The sequence below is a fragment of the Macaca nemestrina genome, chromosome X (assembly GCF_043159975.1).
Source record: "Macaca nemestrina isolate mMacNem1 chromosome X, mMacNem.hap1, whole genome shotgun sequence".
NCBI lineage: Eukaryota > Metazoa > Chordata > Mammalia > Primates > Cercopithecidae > Macaca > Macaca nemestrina.
Window position 1 is genome coordinate 54,195,487 of NC_092145.1, and position 15,358 is coordinate 54,210,844.

The following is a 15,358-nucleotide window of genomic DNA, read 5'->3' on the forward strand; positions in this document are numbered from 1 at the left end:
TGATGGATTGAATGAGAGGTATAAGAGACAGAGAGAAGTGACTGGGTGTGGTGGCTCACACCTGTAATCCCAGCACTTTGGGAGGCTGAGTTGGGCAGATCACCTGAGGTCAGGAGTTCGAGACCAGCCTGGCCAACATAGTAACATAGTGAAGCCCCATCTCTACTAAAAATACAAAAATTAGCTGGATGTGGTAGTGGGCACCTGTAATCCCAGCTACTGGGGAGGCTGAGGCAGGAGAATCGCTTGAATGCAGGAGGCGGAGGTTGCAGTGAGCCTAGACCATGCCATTGCACTCCAGCCTGGGTGACAAGAGCAAGACTCTGTCTCAAAAAAATAAAGAGAAGTAAAAAATGGCTCCAACAAGGACATTTTTTGGAGGTAATGAATGTGTTTAGTACCTTGGCTGGTGGGGGTTGGTATATGTATATGCCCAAGTATATGTATATGTCCAGGCTCATCAAAATATATACATAAAAACAGGTGCAAATTTTATGTATCAATTATACCTTAATATAAAAAAATGACAAAAATGGCCCCCGGTGTTTTGTGTAGAGCAAGTGGAAGAATGAAGTTACTGTCAACTGAGACTGGAAAGACTGGTAGAGCAGATTTGGGTTGGAGGAGATGAGTAGTTCAGTTTTGGTCATGTTGTATTTGAGGTGCCTATTAAACATCTGAATGGATATGTTAAGTAGTTAGTTGGCTATATTAGACTGAAGTTCAAGAGAGAGAAATCCAGGAATTGTTAGCATGTAGATGTCATTTAAAATTATGAGGCTGGCAAGAGATCACCAAGGGAGTGAGAGTAGATAGAAAAGTGAAGAGGAAAAGGGACCAATCCCTGGGGCACTCCCATTTTAAGAGGTTTGGAAGAAGAGGAAGAACCAGTAAAGGAGACTGAGAAGGGACAGTCAGTGAGGTTGTAAGAAACAGGAGTCGGTGGCTCACACCTGTAATCCCAGCACTTTGGGAGGCCAAGGTGGGCCGATCACAAGGTCAGAAGATCAAGACCAGCCTGACCAATATGGTTAAACCCTGTCTCTACTAAAAAAAACACAAAAAACAAAAAAAAGCACGAAAATTAGCTGGGCTTGTTTGCGCGTGCCTGTAGTACCAGCTACTCAGGAGGTTGAGGCGGGAGAATCGCTTGAACCTGGGAGGCAGAGGTTGCAGTGAGCCGAGATTGTACCACTGCACTGCAGCCTGGCAACAGAGTGAGACTCCTTCTCAAAAAAAAAAAAAAAAAAAAAAAAAAGAAACAGGAGTAAGGTTTCCCTGGGAGCCAGAGGAAGAAAGTAAACAGAGAAGGAGTGGCTTTTCACCTGTGCCCAATGCTTGCTGATAGGTCAAGGAAGTGAGGACTTAAAGTTAACCATTGGACTTCATAACAAGGAGGTCATGTTATGTGACCAGGTTAATGTGAACTGTTTTCGCAGAGTAGTAGTGACCTGATTCAGCTGGGTGAGTAGAAGAATGGGAGGCAGTGAATAGGCTCAGTTCTTGTGATGAGTTTTATGAGAAAGAGGAGCAGAGTTGGGGAATATAGGGTCAAGAAGATTCCTCTTTTTTTCTGCTTAAAATGGGAGAGTAAAAGCAATCTGATAGTATATTGATGGGAATGATCCAGTACGGAGCGAAGGCAATGATGGTGCAGGAGAGAGAAGGGAGAATTGTTGGAAGCAATGAACCTAAATAAGCTTATGCCTTTTTAATCCCTTTGTTTCATTTTAGTAGGATTTAGTAGGACTTTCATTTAGTAGGAGTTTTAGGTGGAATATTCTGTTATTTTAACCAGAAGTTCCCTTTAATCTTAATACTTACTTAAGCATTCCCATATAAGAATAGGAGTTTCAGTTTCCATCTTACAATGAAGAAACCAAGGCCCTAGGTCATACAGGGGAGAAGCTGTACTTCATATTTACCCATTATCCTTTAAGTCAAGCTCAGTTTTTCAATTGCCATCCTTCCAGAGCCTATATGAAATTTTTTTTTTTTTTTTTTTTTTTTTTTTGAGACAGAGTTTTGTTCTATCACCCAGGCTGGAGTGCTATGGTGTGATCTCGGCTCCTTGCAACTTTCACCTCCTGGGTTCCAGCGATTCTCCTGCTCAGCCTCCTGAGTAGCTGAGATTACAGGTGTGCGGCACCATGCCTGGCTGATTTTTGTATTTTTAGTAAAGAAGGAGTTTCACCATGTTGCCCAGGCTGGTCTCGAACTCCTGACCTCAAGTGATCCACCCACCCACCTTGGCCTCCCAGAATGCTGGGATTATAGGCGAAAGCCACTGCACCAGGCTTTATATGATATTTTTTGCTTCCAAAAAGCATTCCTTTCTAACCAGCCAGTAAACAACAGTTGAACTAGTCTTTCTTTCTTCTTTCCTCTCCATCTCTTCTTTCTTTCCTTGCTTTCCTCCCTTCCTTTCTTCTCTCTCTCTCTCTTTCTGTCTCTCTTTCTTTCCCTCCCTCCCTTTCTTCCTCCTCCTTTCCTCTCTTCTCCTCTCCTCTTTTCTTTTCTTTTCTTTTATTTTTCTTTTGATTGAGTCTCACTCTTGCCTAGGCTGGAGTGCAGTGGCACAATCTCAGCTCACTGCAACCTCCACCTCCCAGGTTCAAGCGATTCTTCCTCCTCAGCCTCCCAAGTAGCTGGGATTACAGGTGCCTGCCACCACACCTGGCTAAATTTTGTATTTTTAGTAGAGACGGGGTTTTGCCATGTTGGTCAGGCTGGTCTTGAATCCCTGACCTCAAATGATCTGCCCACCTCGGCCTCTCAAAGTGCTGGGATTACAGGCAGGAGGCATCATGCCCAGTGGAACTAGGCTTTCTTTAAATCACCAACCTTAAAATTTGAAAACTATGTTGAGTAAAAATCAAGGATATCTTATGTGAAATTATAGCAAAAGTGATCAGGTACAACCTTAATTGATCTTACCTCTCAGGTAGCGCTGTTTTGTGGTATAATTCCCCATTTACTACATAATTTGTGGTTTGTTTGTAAATACAGTGGACCCAGAACACATGCATTTTGAGAACAAAAGGACCTAGTAAATCAGATGGTGTTTCCTGTTATGGCAGCAATTGGCTTTTAGGATTTTTGAGATCATAACAACTAAATCAGGATTGCATTTGACTTGTATATACCAGGAGGAAATGGAGGATCTGACTAAGCTATAATATAGTTGGTACTCGGTTATATGAAGAAATATAGAAATGATGTGCTTATATCAGGACATTAAAAGTAAGAGTGGAATCGTAGCAGCTTAGTAATACATTAGGAATTCACAGAAAGGGAAGATTATTTTCCATAAATAAATTGGAGTTCTAAGTAAGAATACCTTTCCTGTTCAGTCATTCATACAATTTTTCAATAATATTTATTGAACACATATGTCAGACTAAGGAAACAACTCGCTTCATGGAGCCTACAGTTCGGAATGTAATTGATAGCATCCTCTGTAAAGTCACAGGGCAGGAATCATGATTCTTTCTTTTTTGTTTTTCTGAGACAGAGTCTCACTTTGTTGCCCAGGTTGGAGTGCAGTGGTAAGATCTCGGCTCACTGCAGCCTTGACCACCCGGGCTCAGGCCATCCTCCCACCCCAGCTTCCCGAGTAGCTGGGGCTACAGGCGTGTGTCACCATGCCTGGCTAATTGTTGTTGTTGTTGTTGTTGTTGTTGTTGTTTTGAGATGGAGTCTCTGTTGCCTAGGCTGGAGTGCAGTGGCATGATCTCGGCTCACTGCAACCCGCCTCCTGGGTTCAAGCAGTTCTCCTGCCTCAGCCTTCCGAGTAGCTGAGATTACAGGCGCCCACCCTGATGCCTGGCTAAATTTTGTATTTTTAGTAGAGACGGGGTTTTGCCATGTTGGCCCAGTTGGTCTCAACTCCTGACCTCAAAGTGATCCACCCGCCTTGGACTCCCAAAGTGCTGGGATTATAGGCTTGAGCCACTGCACCCAGCCTATTTTTTTTATTTTTTGTAGACAGGCCATGTTGTCCAGGTGGTCTTGAACTCCTGGACATAAGCAGTCCTCCCAGGTTGGCCTCTCAAAGTGCTAGGATTACAGGTTTGAGCCACTGTGCCCGGTCAGTCATGTTTCTTTTTTTTTTTTTTTTTTTTTTTTTTGAGACGGAGTCTCGCTCTGTCACCCAGGCTGGAGTGCAGTGGCCGGATCTCAGCTCACTGCAAGCTCCGCCTACCGGGTTCACGCCATTCTCCTGCCTCAGCCTCCCGAGTAGCTGGGACTACAGGCGCCCGCCACCACGCCCGGCTAATTTTTTTTTGTATTTTAGTAGAGATGGGGTTTCACCATGTTAGCCAGGATGGTCTCGATCTCCTGACCTCGTGATCTGCCCCTCTCGGCCTCCCAAAGTGCTGGGATTACAGGCTTGAGCCACCGCGCCCGGCCTAATCATGTTTCTTATATCACTGTATTTGTCTGCAAGGGCTGCCATTACAAAATGCGGCAGACTGAGTGGCTTAAAGAAATTTATTTCCTCCTTGTCTGAAAGCTAAAAGTCTAAGATCAGAGTCTCTGCTGGTTTGGTTTCTGCTGAGGCCTCTCTCCTCGGCTTGTATAGACACCTTCTTGCTGTGTCACATGGTCTTTTTCTTTGTGTACCCAACCTTGGTGTCTCTGTGTGTCCACATTTTCTCTTACAAAGACAGCAGGCATGGTGCGGTGGCTCACACCTGTAATCCCAGCACTTTGGGAGGCCAAGGCGGGAGGATCACCTGAAGTCAGGAGTTCGCAACCAGCCTGGCCAACATGGTGAAACCTTGTGTCTACTAAAAATACAAAAATTAACAAGGCTAGGTGATGGGCATCTGTGATCCCAGCTACTCAGGAGGCTGAGGCGGGAGAATTGCTTGAACCCGGGAGGCGGAGGTTGCAGTGAGCCGAGACCATGCGACTGCACTCCAGTCTGAGCAACAGAGTGAGACTCCGTCTCAAAAAAAAAAAAAAAAGACATCAGTGAGATTGGATTAAGGCCTGCCTTAACTGCCTCATTTTAACTAAATCACCTCTTTAAAGGCCCTGTCTCAAAACATAGACACATTTTGAGTACTGGTGGTTAAGGCTTCAACATAGGAGTTTTTGGGGGACACAGTGTAGCCGCAAACCATCACCTAGCATGAATAATCAGCTGTGAAACTTGCTAGTTTTGCTTGTGTAATAATTCGGTTCTCTTCCTAGTACTATGAAGTATTCCTTCGACAGTCTCCATTGGAGCCCTGCCTTGTATTTCATGAAGGTGGATACTGGCGTGAGCTCATAGTCCGCACCAATAGCCAAGGGCACACAATGGCTATCATCACTTTCCATCCCCAGAAATTAAGTCAGGTGAGCCTCACAAGATGTTAAGCAACCATCACTTTTACTACTACTATTACTGTAATTGTTTTTTTTTTTAAGTTTCAGGGCATATAGCAGAAACTGTACATCCACAGAGTATTTGTGTTGATTGGGGAGAAGAGTTAGAGATGAGGAGAAGATGGCAAGGATACTATTTAACCATACTGCTCGCATAATCAAACCACAGAGACTGTAGCTAGGCTACGTGAGAACTCCCAAGTAATTTCACAAGAACTTTGCCCATGGTAGTAGTTGCTCTTCCAAATCCAAATGCCAGTTCACAATAGAGACTGCAATGTCAGAGAATTTCATAACCCAAATAGTACTTTACATTTGTCATGCACTTGGTGCTTTCAAACATACCTGTGTTAAAACATTCCTATACTTATATGATCATCTCAACAAACTTGTAAGGTAGGCAGGAGGAGAGAGATTGTCACCCTCATTTTACACCTGAGGAAATGGAGGCATAGAAATACCCAAGGTTAAAGAATCAGTAAATAGCAAAGCTAGGATTTGAACCCAGGCCCTTTGACGCCTGGTGTTTTTAACCCTATTGTTCCTACATGGTTTATTGGCAGTATATCCTGGTATCAAGCTAATACTTAGGCTCTCTGTAGTTATGTAAGAATTTTATTTTTTATTTTTATTTTTTGAGACAGTGTCTTGCTCTGTTGCCCAGATTAGAGTGCAGTGGTGCAATCATAGCTCACTGTGGCCTCAAACTCCTGGGCTCAAGCAGTCTTCCTACCTCAGCCTCTTAAGTAACTGGGACTACAGGCATACATCACCACACCTGGCTAATTTTTTTTATTTTTATTTTTGAGACAGTCTCGCTTCTTCGCCCAGGTTGGAGTGCAATGGCATGATCTCAGTTCACTGCAACCTCCGCCTCCCTGGTTCAAGCAGTTCTCCTGACTCAGTCTCCCAAGTAGCTGGGATTACAGGCACGTGCCAGCACACCTGGCTAATTTTTGTATTTTTAGTAGAGACGGAGTTTCACCATGTTGGCCAGGCTGGTCTCGAACTCCTGACCTCAACTGATCTGCCTGCCTTGGCCTTCCAAAGTGCTGGGATTACAGGTGTGAACCACCACTCCTAGCCTTTTTGATTGCTTGTAGAGACAGGATCTTGCTATGTTACCTACGCTTGTCTTACACTCCTGGGCTCAAGCAGTCCTCCTACCTCAGCCTCTCAAAGTGCTGGGATTATAGGCATGAACCATCATGTCTGACCTGCTTTATGTTAAGTGTTATTTATAATAAGATTTGTGAAATGTCTTCGTGTCTGATTACTGCAGGGCTGATTACTATAGAGCTTAGAGAGAAAATTTGTTAGAGATGAGTCTTTGCTTAACTACCAATTTTGTGGTCTGGGCAGGAGGAGCTCCATGTTCAGAAGGAGACTGTAAAGGAATTTTTCATCAGAGGTCCTGGAGCAGCCTGTGACTTGACCTCACTTTACTTCCAGGAAAGGTAAACCTGGGACAGCCAAATAGGCTGATGGCTTGCCAGACTCTTGGTTTATGGATTGCCGATGCAGGGTTGCTGATTGATGGTGGAGGATATTGGCTAAATGGTTCTGGCCCTTGTACACCAGCTGGGTCTGGGAACACAGGCCAGAATGTAGATGTGAGAGTGTCCACATGGACTTTCATCCCCTGACGGGGAAACCGTTGCAGAGCTCTCAGGGCCATGGCAGGGACTGTGTCTCCTAGCTGAGATGCTGGGGCCTCCCTGTCTACCCAACCACTAGTGATGTGATGGTCTGCCATTTCAAGATGCTTTCTTTTTATTTTTTTTCTTTTTTTTTCTGAGACTGAGTCTCGCTCTGTTACCCAGGCTGGAGGACAGTAGTGCAATCTTGGCTCACTGCAACCTCCACCTCCCGAGTTCAAGTGATTCTTCTACTGCAGCCTCCTGAGTAGCTGGGATTACAGGCATGTACTACCACACCTGGCTAATTTTGGGATTTTCAGTAGAGACGGGGTTTCACCATGTTGGCCAGGCTGGTCTCAAACTCCTGACCTTAGGTGATCCCCCCGCCTCGGCCTCCCAAAGTGCTGGGATTACAGGTGTGAGCCACCACGCGCAGCTCAAGATGCTTTCTTCTTTTATTCTTTTCCAGTACCATGACCCGTTGTAGCCATCAGCAGTCTCCCTATCAGCTTCTGTTTGGGGAACCCTACATCTTTGAAGAACTTCTGAGCTTGAAGATCCGCATCTCTCCAGATGCCTTTTTCCAGATTAACACTGCTGGTGCAGAGATGCTGTATCGGACTGTGGGGGAGCTGACTGGAGTGAACTCTGACACCATCCTTCTTGACATCTGCTGTGGAACTGGCAAGTGGAAGCCCAGGGCAGAATCTGCATGCTGCTCAGCTCCCAGGGCCCTTGTAGCTTGCAGAGGTGGTCGGGGAGAGTGGTGCAGGCGTAATCTTATTGGTCTAAAACCCTAAAATTGCAGCCAAGTGTGGTTGCTCATGCCTGTTATCCCAACACTTTGTGAGGCAAGGCAGGAGGATTGGTTGAGCCCAGGAGTTAGAGACCAGCCTGGGCAACATAGTGAGACCCCATCTCTACAAAAAAATTAAAAATTAGCTGGGCATAGTGGCATGAGCCTGTAGTCTTAGCTACTCGGGGGGCTGAGACAGGAGGATTGCTTTAGCCCGGGAAGTTGAGGCTGCAGTGAACTGTGTGCCATTGCACTCCAGCCTTGGCTACAGAGTGAGACCCTGTTTAAAACAAACAAACAAACAAAAAAAGACAAAACAAAAAACAAACAAACTACCACACCCAAACCCTAAAATGCTGCCTCCTTCTTCTTCTCTTTTACTTCTTCAGGTGTGATTGGCCTCTCTCTGGCTCAGCATACATCTCAGGTCCTCGGGATTGAATTGGTGGAGCAGGCAGTGGAGGATGCAAGATGGACTGCAGCCTTCAATGGTACACAGTTTACAGTCTGTGTAGAAATTAAGGGATGCAGTTGTTTCCGTGCTATGGAAAGAATTGTGTGGGAAAGGACAACTACTGTATCCCTGACCCACAGGGAGGAAGGGAGGGAATTCTGGAGTGGTCAGAATGGTTTTCTGGAATAGATCCTCATGGTTTTCTGGAATAGGTACCAATATCTAACGTTTTTCCTATCCAGAAGAGGAGCCTAAGGGAAGGTACATGTCTAGCTGATAGGAAGAAAAGTTGCAAAACTTTGGACAGAATAGAAGAATCTCCTTGACATTAGACTCATGAGGCCTTATAGCATAATACAATAGGTTTCAAACCTATATTTTCAGCAACAAAACCTTTTCTTCAAACACAGTCTTCTGTCAAACTGCAATATAGAAAATAGATCATCTTGCTCCCACTACTTCACCTCCAGAATGCTCCTGAGGCATTTGGTGAAAATGTCTGATATAGCAGGAAGAGCACTTGAGCAAAAGTCAAGATTCTCGTCTTGGTATAGGTCCTTGCATGCTATGTGAGTTGTAAAGTTGTAAAATAGCAGGCATGGTGGCTCACACCTGTAATTCCAGCACTTTGGGAGGCTGAGGCGGGTGGATCACAAGGTCAGGAGTTCAAGACCAGCCTGGCCAAGATGGTAAAACTCTGTCTCTACTAAAAATACAAAAATTAGCCAGTCGTGGTGGCAGGCGCCTATAATCCAAGCTACTCGGGAGGGTGAGGCAGAGAATTGCTTGAACCTTGGAGGTGGAGGTTGTAGTGTGCCGAGATCGCGCCACTGCACTCCAGTCTGGGCAACAGAGCGAGACTCCATCGCGAGAGAAAAAAAAAAGTGTAAACACTAGTTGCTCAAGCTGAAAGGCTTACTGAGATGCTCTAAGGGAAAGTACTTTGGAAAAAATGAAGCGGGTCTGTCCAAAAGCACTTCTTTCCTTGTTACTTGGAGTGATGCTAGATCCAAAGGGAAGATGGCAGAGCCCTTGGCTCCTGTGCATTTCTGTGAAGCTGAAGCTTTCCCCCACTGCTGGGCTTGAGTTATGTCATGTGGGCCTGTCTTCCATAGGCATCACCAACTCTGAATTTCACACTGGTCGAGCAGAGAAGATTTTGCCAGGGCTACTAAAGTCAAAGGAAGATGGACAGTCAGTTGTTGCTGTGGTGAACCCAGCCCGTGCCGGACTGCGTAAGGATGAACAGCTATTTTGATGTTCCCAGTGTTATCCACCAACTTTGGTTCTTCTTTTCCACACCATGCTATGGGTACTTCCAGTGGGCTGGCTCTGAACCTGTTTCCCCTCTATTTCTAATCAATCCTGAGTTCTGGTCAGTTGGAGGTTTGTGATAACAGAGACCATGGTAGTTAATTATACTAATAGCAAGGTATTTCTTCCTTCAGATTACAAGGTGATTCAAGCCATTCGAAACTGCAGGGCCATCCGCACGCTAGTTTTTGTTTCCTGCAAGCTCCATGGTGAATCCACTAGGAATATCATTGAGTAAGTCTTGACTTCTGTTTAAAATTTTTTGTTCTGATTATCAAAGTCATTCATGCTTATCGTGCACACAGTTGGAAAGTGATTTGAGCTTTCAAGTCATGAGAAGTGTAAAGAAACAGAAACCAAAAAAAAAAAAATACCACCTTCAAGACTCAATTACAGGGCTGGGTCAGGAATGAGGCAAGTCAAGTACTTAGTTTGGGTGCAAAATTTAAGAATGTGTCAGCCGGGTGTGGTGGCTCACGCCTGTAATCCTAGCACTTTAGGAGGCCAAGATGGGTGGATTGCCTGAGCTCAGGAGTTCAAGACTAGCCTGGGCAACGCAGTGAAACCCCATGTCTACTATAAAAATACAGAAAATTAGCCAGGCATGGTTTGTGTGCCTGTAATCCCAGCTACTTGGGAGGTTGAGACAGGAGAATCGCTTGAACCCGGGAGTGTTAGGATTACAGGTGTGAGCCACCATGCTCAGCCTTCATGACATTTTCCAATTAGTTATTGCCAATCTGGTGTACAGCTACCTTACTCTATTATTAGTTTTATTCATTTTTTAGTTGGTTCTCACATTGTTGTGGCAGCTGACCATATGATCACCATGTATAAAAATAATTCTGTCCCTCTCCTTCTAATACTCATTTCCTTTTGCTTATTATATTAGATAAGAAAATGTTCCATTGTAGATGTGATAGGGAATATTTTTGTTGTGTTTTTGATTATAATGGGACAATGCTATCTAAACTACAGTCTTGTGTCACATAATAACATTTCAGTCAACAATGGACTGCATATATGATGTTGGTCCCATAAGATTATAATGGAGCTGACCGGGCAGGATGGCTCACGCCTGTAATCCCAGCACTTCAGAAGGCTGAGGCGGGAGGGTCACTTGAGGTCAGGAGTTTAAGACCAGCCTGGCCAACATAGTGAAACCCCATCTCTACTAAAATACAAAAATTAGCCGGGTGTGGTGGTCATGCGTGCCTGTAATCCCAGCTATTTGGGAGACTGAGGCAGGAGAATCGCTTGAATCCAGGAGGCGGAGGTTGCAATGAGACAAGATTGTGCCACTGCACTCCAGCCTGGGTGATAGAGCAAGACTCCGTATCAAAAAAAAAAAAAAAATTATAATGGAGCTGAAAAATTCCTATGGCCTAGTGACATCATAGCTGTTGTAACGTTTTAGCACATGGGTTACTTACATGTTTGTGGTCATGCTGGTGTAAACAAATTTATTGTGCTGTCAGTAGGTTTGTTTACACCAGCATCACCACTTATAAAATTAAGTACGTGTAGTTATCTGTAGTACATAATACTTGATAATAAATGACTGTGTTACTGGTTTATATACTTACTATACTGTACTTTTATTATTTTAGCAGATAGTCCTTCTACTTATTTTTTTAAAGTTAACTGTAAAACAGCCTCAGGCAGATCCTTCAGGAGGTATTCCAGAAGAAGGCATTGTTATCACAGGAGATAACAGCTCCATGTATGTTATTGCCCCTGAAGACCTTCTAGTGGGACGAGATGTGGAGGTACAAAACAGTGATATTGATGATCCTGTCCCAGGCTAGAGTACAGTGGTGTGATCTCAGCTCACTGCAACCTCTATCTCCTGGGCTTAAGCCATCTTCCCGCCTCAGCCTCCTGAGTAGCTGGCACTACAGGTGTGAGCCACCATGCCCAGCTAGTTTTTGTGTTTTTTGTAGAGACAGCGTTTTGTCATGTGGCCCCAGCTGGTCTCGAACTCCTGAGCTCAAGCAATCCTCTCATCTCAGCCTTCCAAAGTGCTGGGATTTCAGGCATGAGCCAGCATGTCTGGACCTTAGTTTATTTATTTTTTATTTTTTGGTAAAGACAGAGTCTCGCTATGCTGCCCAGGCTGGTATTGAATTCCTGGTTTCAAGTGATCCTCTGGCCTCAGCCCCCAGAGTAGCTAGAAATACAGGCATGTACTACCACACCCAACTAATTTTAAAATCAGTTAAAATTAAAATTTTGTAGAGATGGAGTCTCACAATGCTGTCCAGGTTGACCAGTTTTTCTACTATATTTTTACAGTACTTTTTAATGTTTAGATACATAAATACTTACCACTGTGTTACAGTTGTCTACAGTATTCAGTACAGTAACATGCTGTACAGATTTGTAGCTGAGGAGAAATAGGCTATAGCGTATAGCCTAGATGTGTAGTAGGCTCTGTCATCTAGGTATGTGTAAGTATGCTCTATTATGTTCACACAATGAAGAAATTGCCTAACAATGCAATTTTCAGAATGTACCCCCATTGTTAAGTGATGCATGACTGTATTGAATGTTATCCAGGCAAACAAATACTCTTCTACTTTGCTGGTTTGGATGTAAAGTGGTTACAACCCTTTTTAGAACAGTTTGGTGATTATGTATCTTAAGGCCTTATAAACATACAGGCTTTTCAGCTCCAACCAAATATGTATTGAACCCTTATTCTGTGTCACATACTGGGAACACAGAAATGAATATTAAGCAGTGTTTACTTCATTTCTACCCTTAAAAAGATTATACTTCAGTAAGGAAGATGGTGAAGAAAAACAGTTATATTAAATAAGATAAATGCTGTATAAGAGAAACACAGGGGGCCTGTGGGAACACAGTGGAAGGGCCTCTATTTTAAGCAATTGTATTCCTGTGGGTTCTTCCTTTTATTCCTGGGAACTGATGCTATGTTCTGTTTCTACAGGCTGTGCTGTCCTCCAGACTCTGCTAAGAAGCTCTTAGGCGAGCCCTTTGTCCTACAGCAAGCTGTCCCTGTGGATTTGTTCCCCCACACCCCACACTGTGAGCTGGTGCTCCTCTTCACTCGATAAGCAGCCTCCTAGAAGACTGCAGGCTATTTGTTAAGGCTGAAGTTTCAGAAACTTTCAGGTTTGGCATATTGCTACATTGCAGACCCCGGGAGCATTACAGTGGAAACCAACCTTTGGTTTGTGAATAGGAAGAATGTAGTAGGCCTCTGGTCTGAGGCAGACTTTTTTTTTTTTTTTGAGATGGAGTCTCATTCTTGCCCAGGCTGAGTGTTGTGGCATGATCTTGGCTCACTGCAACCTCCGCCTCTCGGGTTCAAGTGATTCTCGTGCCTCAGCTTCCCCAGTAGCTAGGATTACAGGTGCGTGCCACCATGCCTGGCTAATTTTTGTATTTTTAGTAGAGACGGGGTTTTACCATGTTGGCCAGGCTGGTCCCAAACTCCTGACCTCAAGTGATCCATCCGCCTTGGCCTCCCAAAGTACTGGGATTATAAGCGTGAGCCACCGCACCCTCTCAAGGCAGACTTAACCTTAGTTTTCAGATTCCCTTTCAATCATGCCCGTTTGCTTGGGTTTGACCACCCCCCACTCCTGGTTCTTTACTGTTTCTTCCTATTGCTGTCAGCCTTGGTTTTAGTTTATAGTCTTGTCTCCTCCATTTGATTCTGCTTATGGTGTGGACAAATGACCTTTTTTTAGCAGCTGGTAATAATTTTACATTGACTGGAGCCTGTGCATTTGCTCAGAGATGCTACAATTTTTAGATATTTCTAAGACTTCTGGATTCATGAGGTAGTTAAGGATTAAAACCAGACACAGTCGAGGTTTTTTAAAGGAGAGTAAGCCATGAAGTGAATACCGGGTGACTGATCATTAGATGAGATTAATTCTTTCGGGTTTTCTTGGTTTTAAGGCATCTCGAATGCCCCTTGAAAATGTAGTTATCACTGGTGGTGGGCACCTGTAATCCCAGCTATTTGGGAGGCTGAGGCAGGATAATTGCTTGAACCTGGGAGGTGGGGGTTGCAGTGAGCCGAAATCACGCCACTGCACTCCAGCCTGGGTGACAGAGCAAGACACCATCTCAAAAAAAAGAAAAGAAAATGTAGTTGTCCCTAGGAGCAATAGCACCGATTAACTCTCACCAATGGAGGAAGAATTGGTTATTGGAGAGACCCTAAGGGAAAGGAGATTTTCAAAGAGACTGAATACCTATAACTGTGCTGTGTAGTGTGGAGGCAAAAGCTCCAAAATCTAATATAGCATAATAAACTGGATATTGAAAACTGACTATATTTAACATTCTCTAGTCCATGATTTCATCACCTCTGGAATTGTTCTTAGGTACTTGCCCAACAATTTAGATTATGTTTTGATAATCTAAAGGCCTAAGGATGTGTAACTTAGTAAGCATTGTCTGATTCACAAAGTGATATCTGGTTAACTGGTATTTTTAATTCTTCTCAATCAAACATTCTAGAGAAGCCTCCTTCTTAGAAAAATATGGCTGTTAAACCTACTATATAATGTTTTCTGTTCTTTTTTTAGATGGTGGGTCAGGTATAGCCAGAAGAGGAGACACAGGAGAGGCTCAGGAAAACAAAGTCTATTATGCTCACAGGTCCTAGAGACAGGAGACATATTATGCCACATAGGGCTACATGGGAAATACACCAGAGTAGGCAGGAGGCAGAAGACAGAAGAGGGTTAGGTTTAGGCCACTGCTGTTACTTGAGTTTCCTTGGGAAAGGCAATGCAGGGCAGAGTGAACAGTTTAGGATTGGCTACTTTGAATAAGGTATAGGGGTGCTCCCTAGTTGTCTGGTACCTGGCCATGGGGTGATTAGGACACTGGAATGTTGTCTCTTGGGGTGTCCGTGCCAGATAGAGGCAATATAGCTCTGAATTGGTTAGTTTGTATATCAAAGAACTCTTCCAGCTGAACCCTTGCTATCTCTAAGAATTATCTAGCCCAAGGAGGAGCAGCCAGAAAGATGTATTTTATTTTTATTTTTTGAGATGGAGCCTCACTCTGTCACACAGGATGGAGTGCAGTGGCGTGATCTCAGCTCACTGCAACCTCCGCCTCCCAGTTCAAGCGATTCCCCTGCCTCAGCCTCCTGAGTAGCTGGGATTACAGGTGCCCGCCGCCATGCCCAGCTAATTTTTGTATTTTTAGTAGATACGGGGTTTCACCATGTTGGTCAGACTGGTCTCGAACTCTTGACCTCAGGTGATCCACCTGCCTCGGCCTCCCAAAGTGTTGGTTTATGGTAGTCGCATAAATTTTTTCATTTCCTTATTTTTTAATTTTATGCAGTGAGTTATATTATTTTTATAACTGAAATTTTCAAAAAAGCATTTTTTCCCATTTATTCCCTATATCAGCAAATGGCAATACCATCTCTATCAATCACTTAAGCCAGAAAACAGAGTTCCTTTTCATTCCTGTATCCAACTACCTATAAGGTAACTTCCTCTTGGGTATCTTCTAGATTCTTCAAACTCAATAATCTAATGTCGAATGCTTTCCATCTTTCCCCTAAACATGTTCTTCCTCCTCTATTCTCAGTCTTTATGAATATAACAATTTACTCAGTCACCCAAGCCAGAGCCTGGGAATGACTTCTGAGTCCTTCTCCTGTACTATTGGACCCATCCAATTTTTCACAAAGTCGCCATCCCTGCAGGCTTCCATCATCTCTCTCCAGATTATTGCTGCAATAGTCATCTTCCCAACTGTTGCTGCTTGTAT

The 15,358-nt window shown here is 44.0% G+C and overlaps 1 protein-coding gene across 11 annotated transcripts in view; it reads left to right on the forward strand.

Moving 5' to 3' along the window:
• The window catches only part of LOC105499305 (tRNA methyltransferase 2 homolog B), a 40,721-nt gene extending 26,828 nt beyond the window's left edge, over nucleotides 1-13,893 (forward strand). For 10 of the 11 annotated variants that reach the window (XM_011771828.3, XM_071088908.1, XM_071088913.1 and 7 more), the window contains 7 exons: nucleotides 5,203-5,349; nucleotides 6,742-6,836; nucleotides 7,489-7,703; nucleotides 8,205-8,306; nucleotides 9,385-9,504; nucleotides 9,718-9,817; nucleotides 12,537-13,893. In XM_011771828.3, coding sequence (XP_011770130.1) covers nucleotides 5,203-5,349; nucleotides 6,742-6,836; nucleotides 7,489-7,703; nucleotides 8,205-8,306; nucleotides 9,385-9,504; nucleotides 9,718-9,817; nucleotides 12,537-12,663 — 906 coding nt within the window. In that variant the 3' untranslated portion in view covers nucleotides 12,664-13,893. The remainder of the gene's footprint in view (nucleotides 1-5,202; nucleotides 5,350-6,741; nucleotides 6,837-7,488; nucleotides 7,704-8,204; nucleotides 8,307-9,384; nucleotides 9,505-9,717; nucleotides 9,818-12,536) is intronic. The other variant, XM_071088911.1, reaches the window with a different exon arrangement.
• Nucleotides 13,894-15,358: the final 1,465 nt, after the last annotated feature.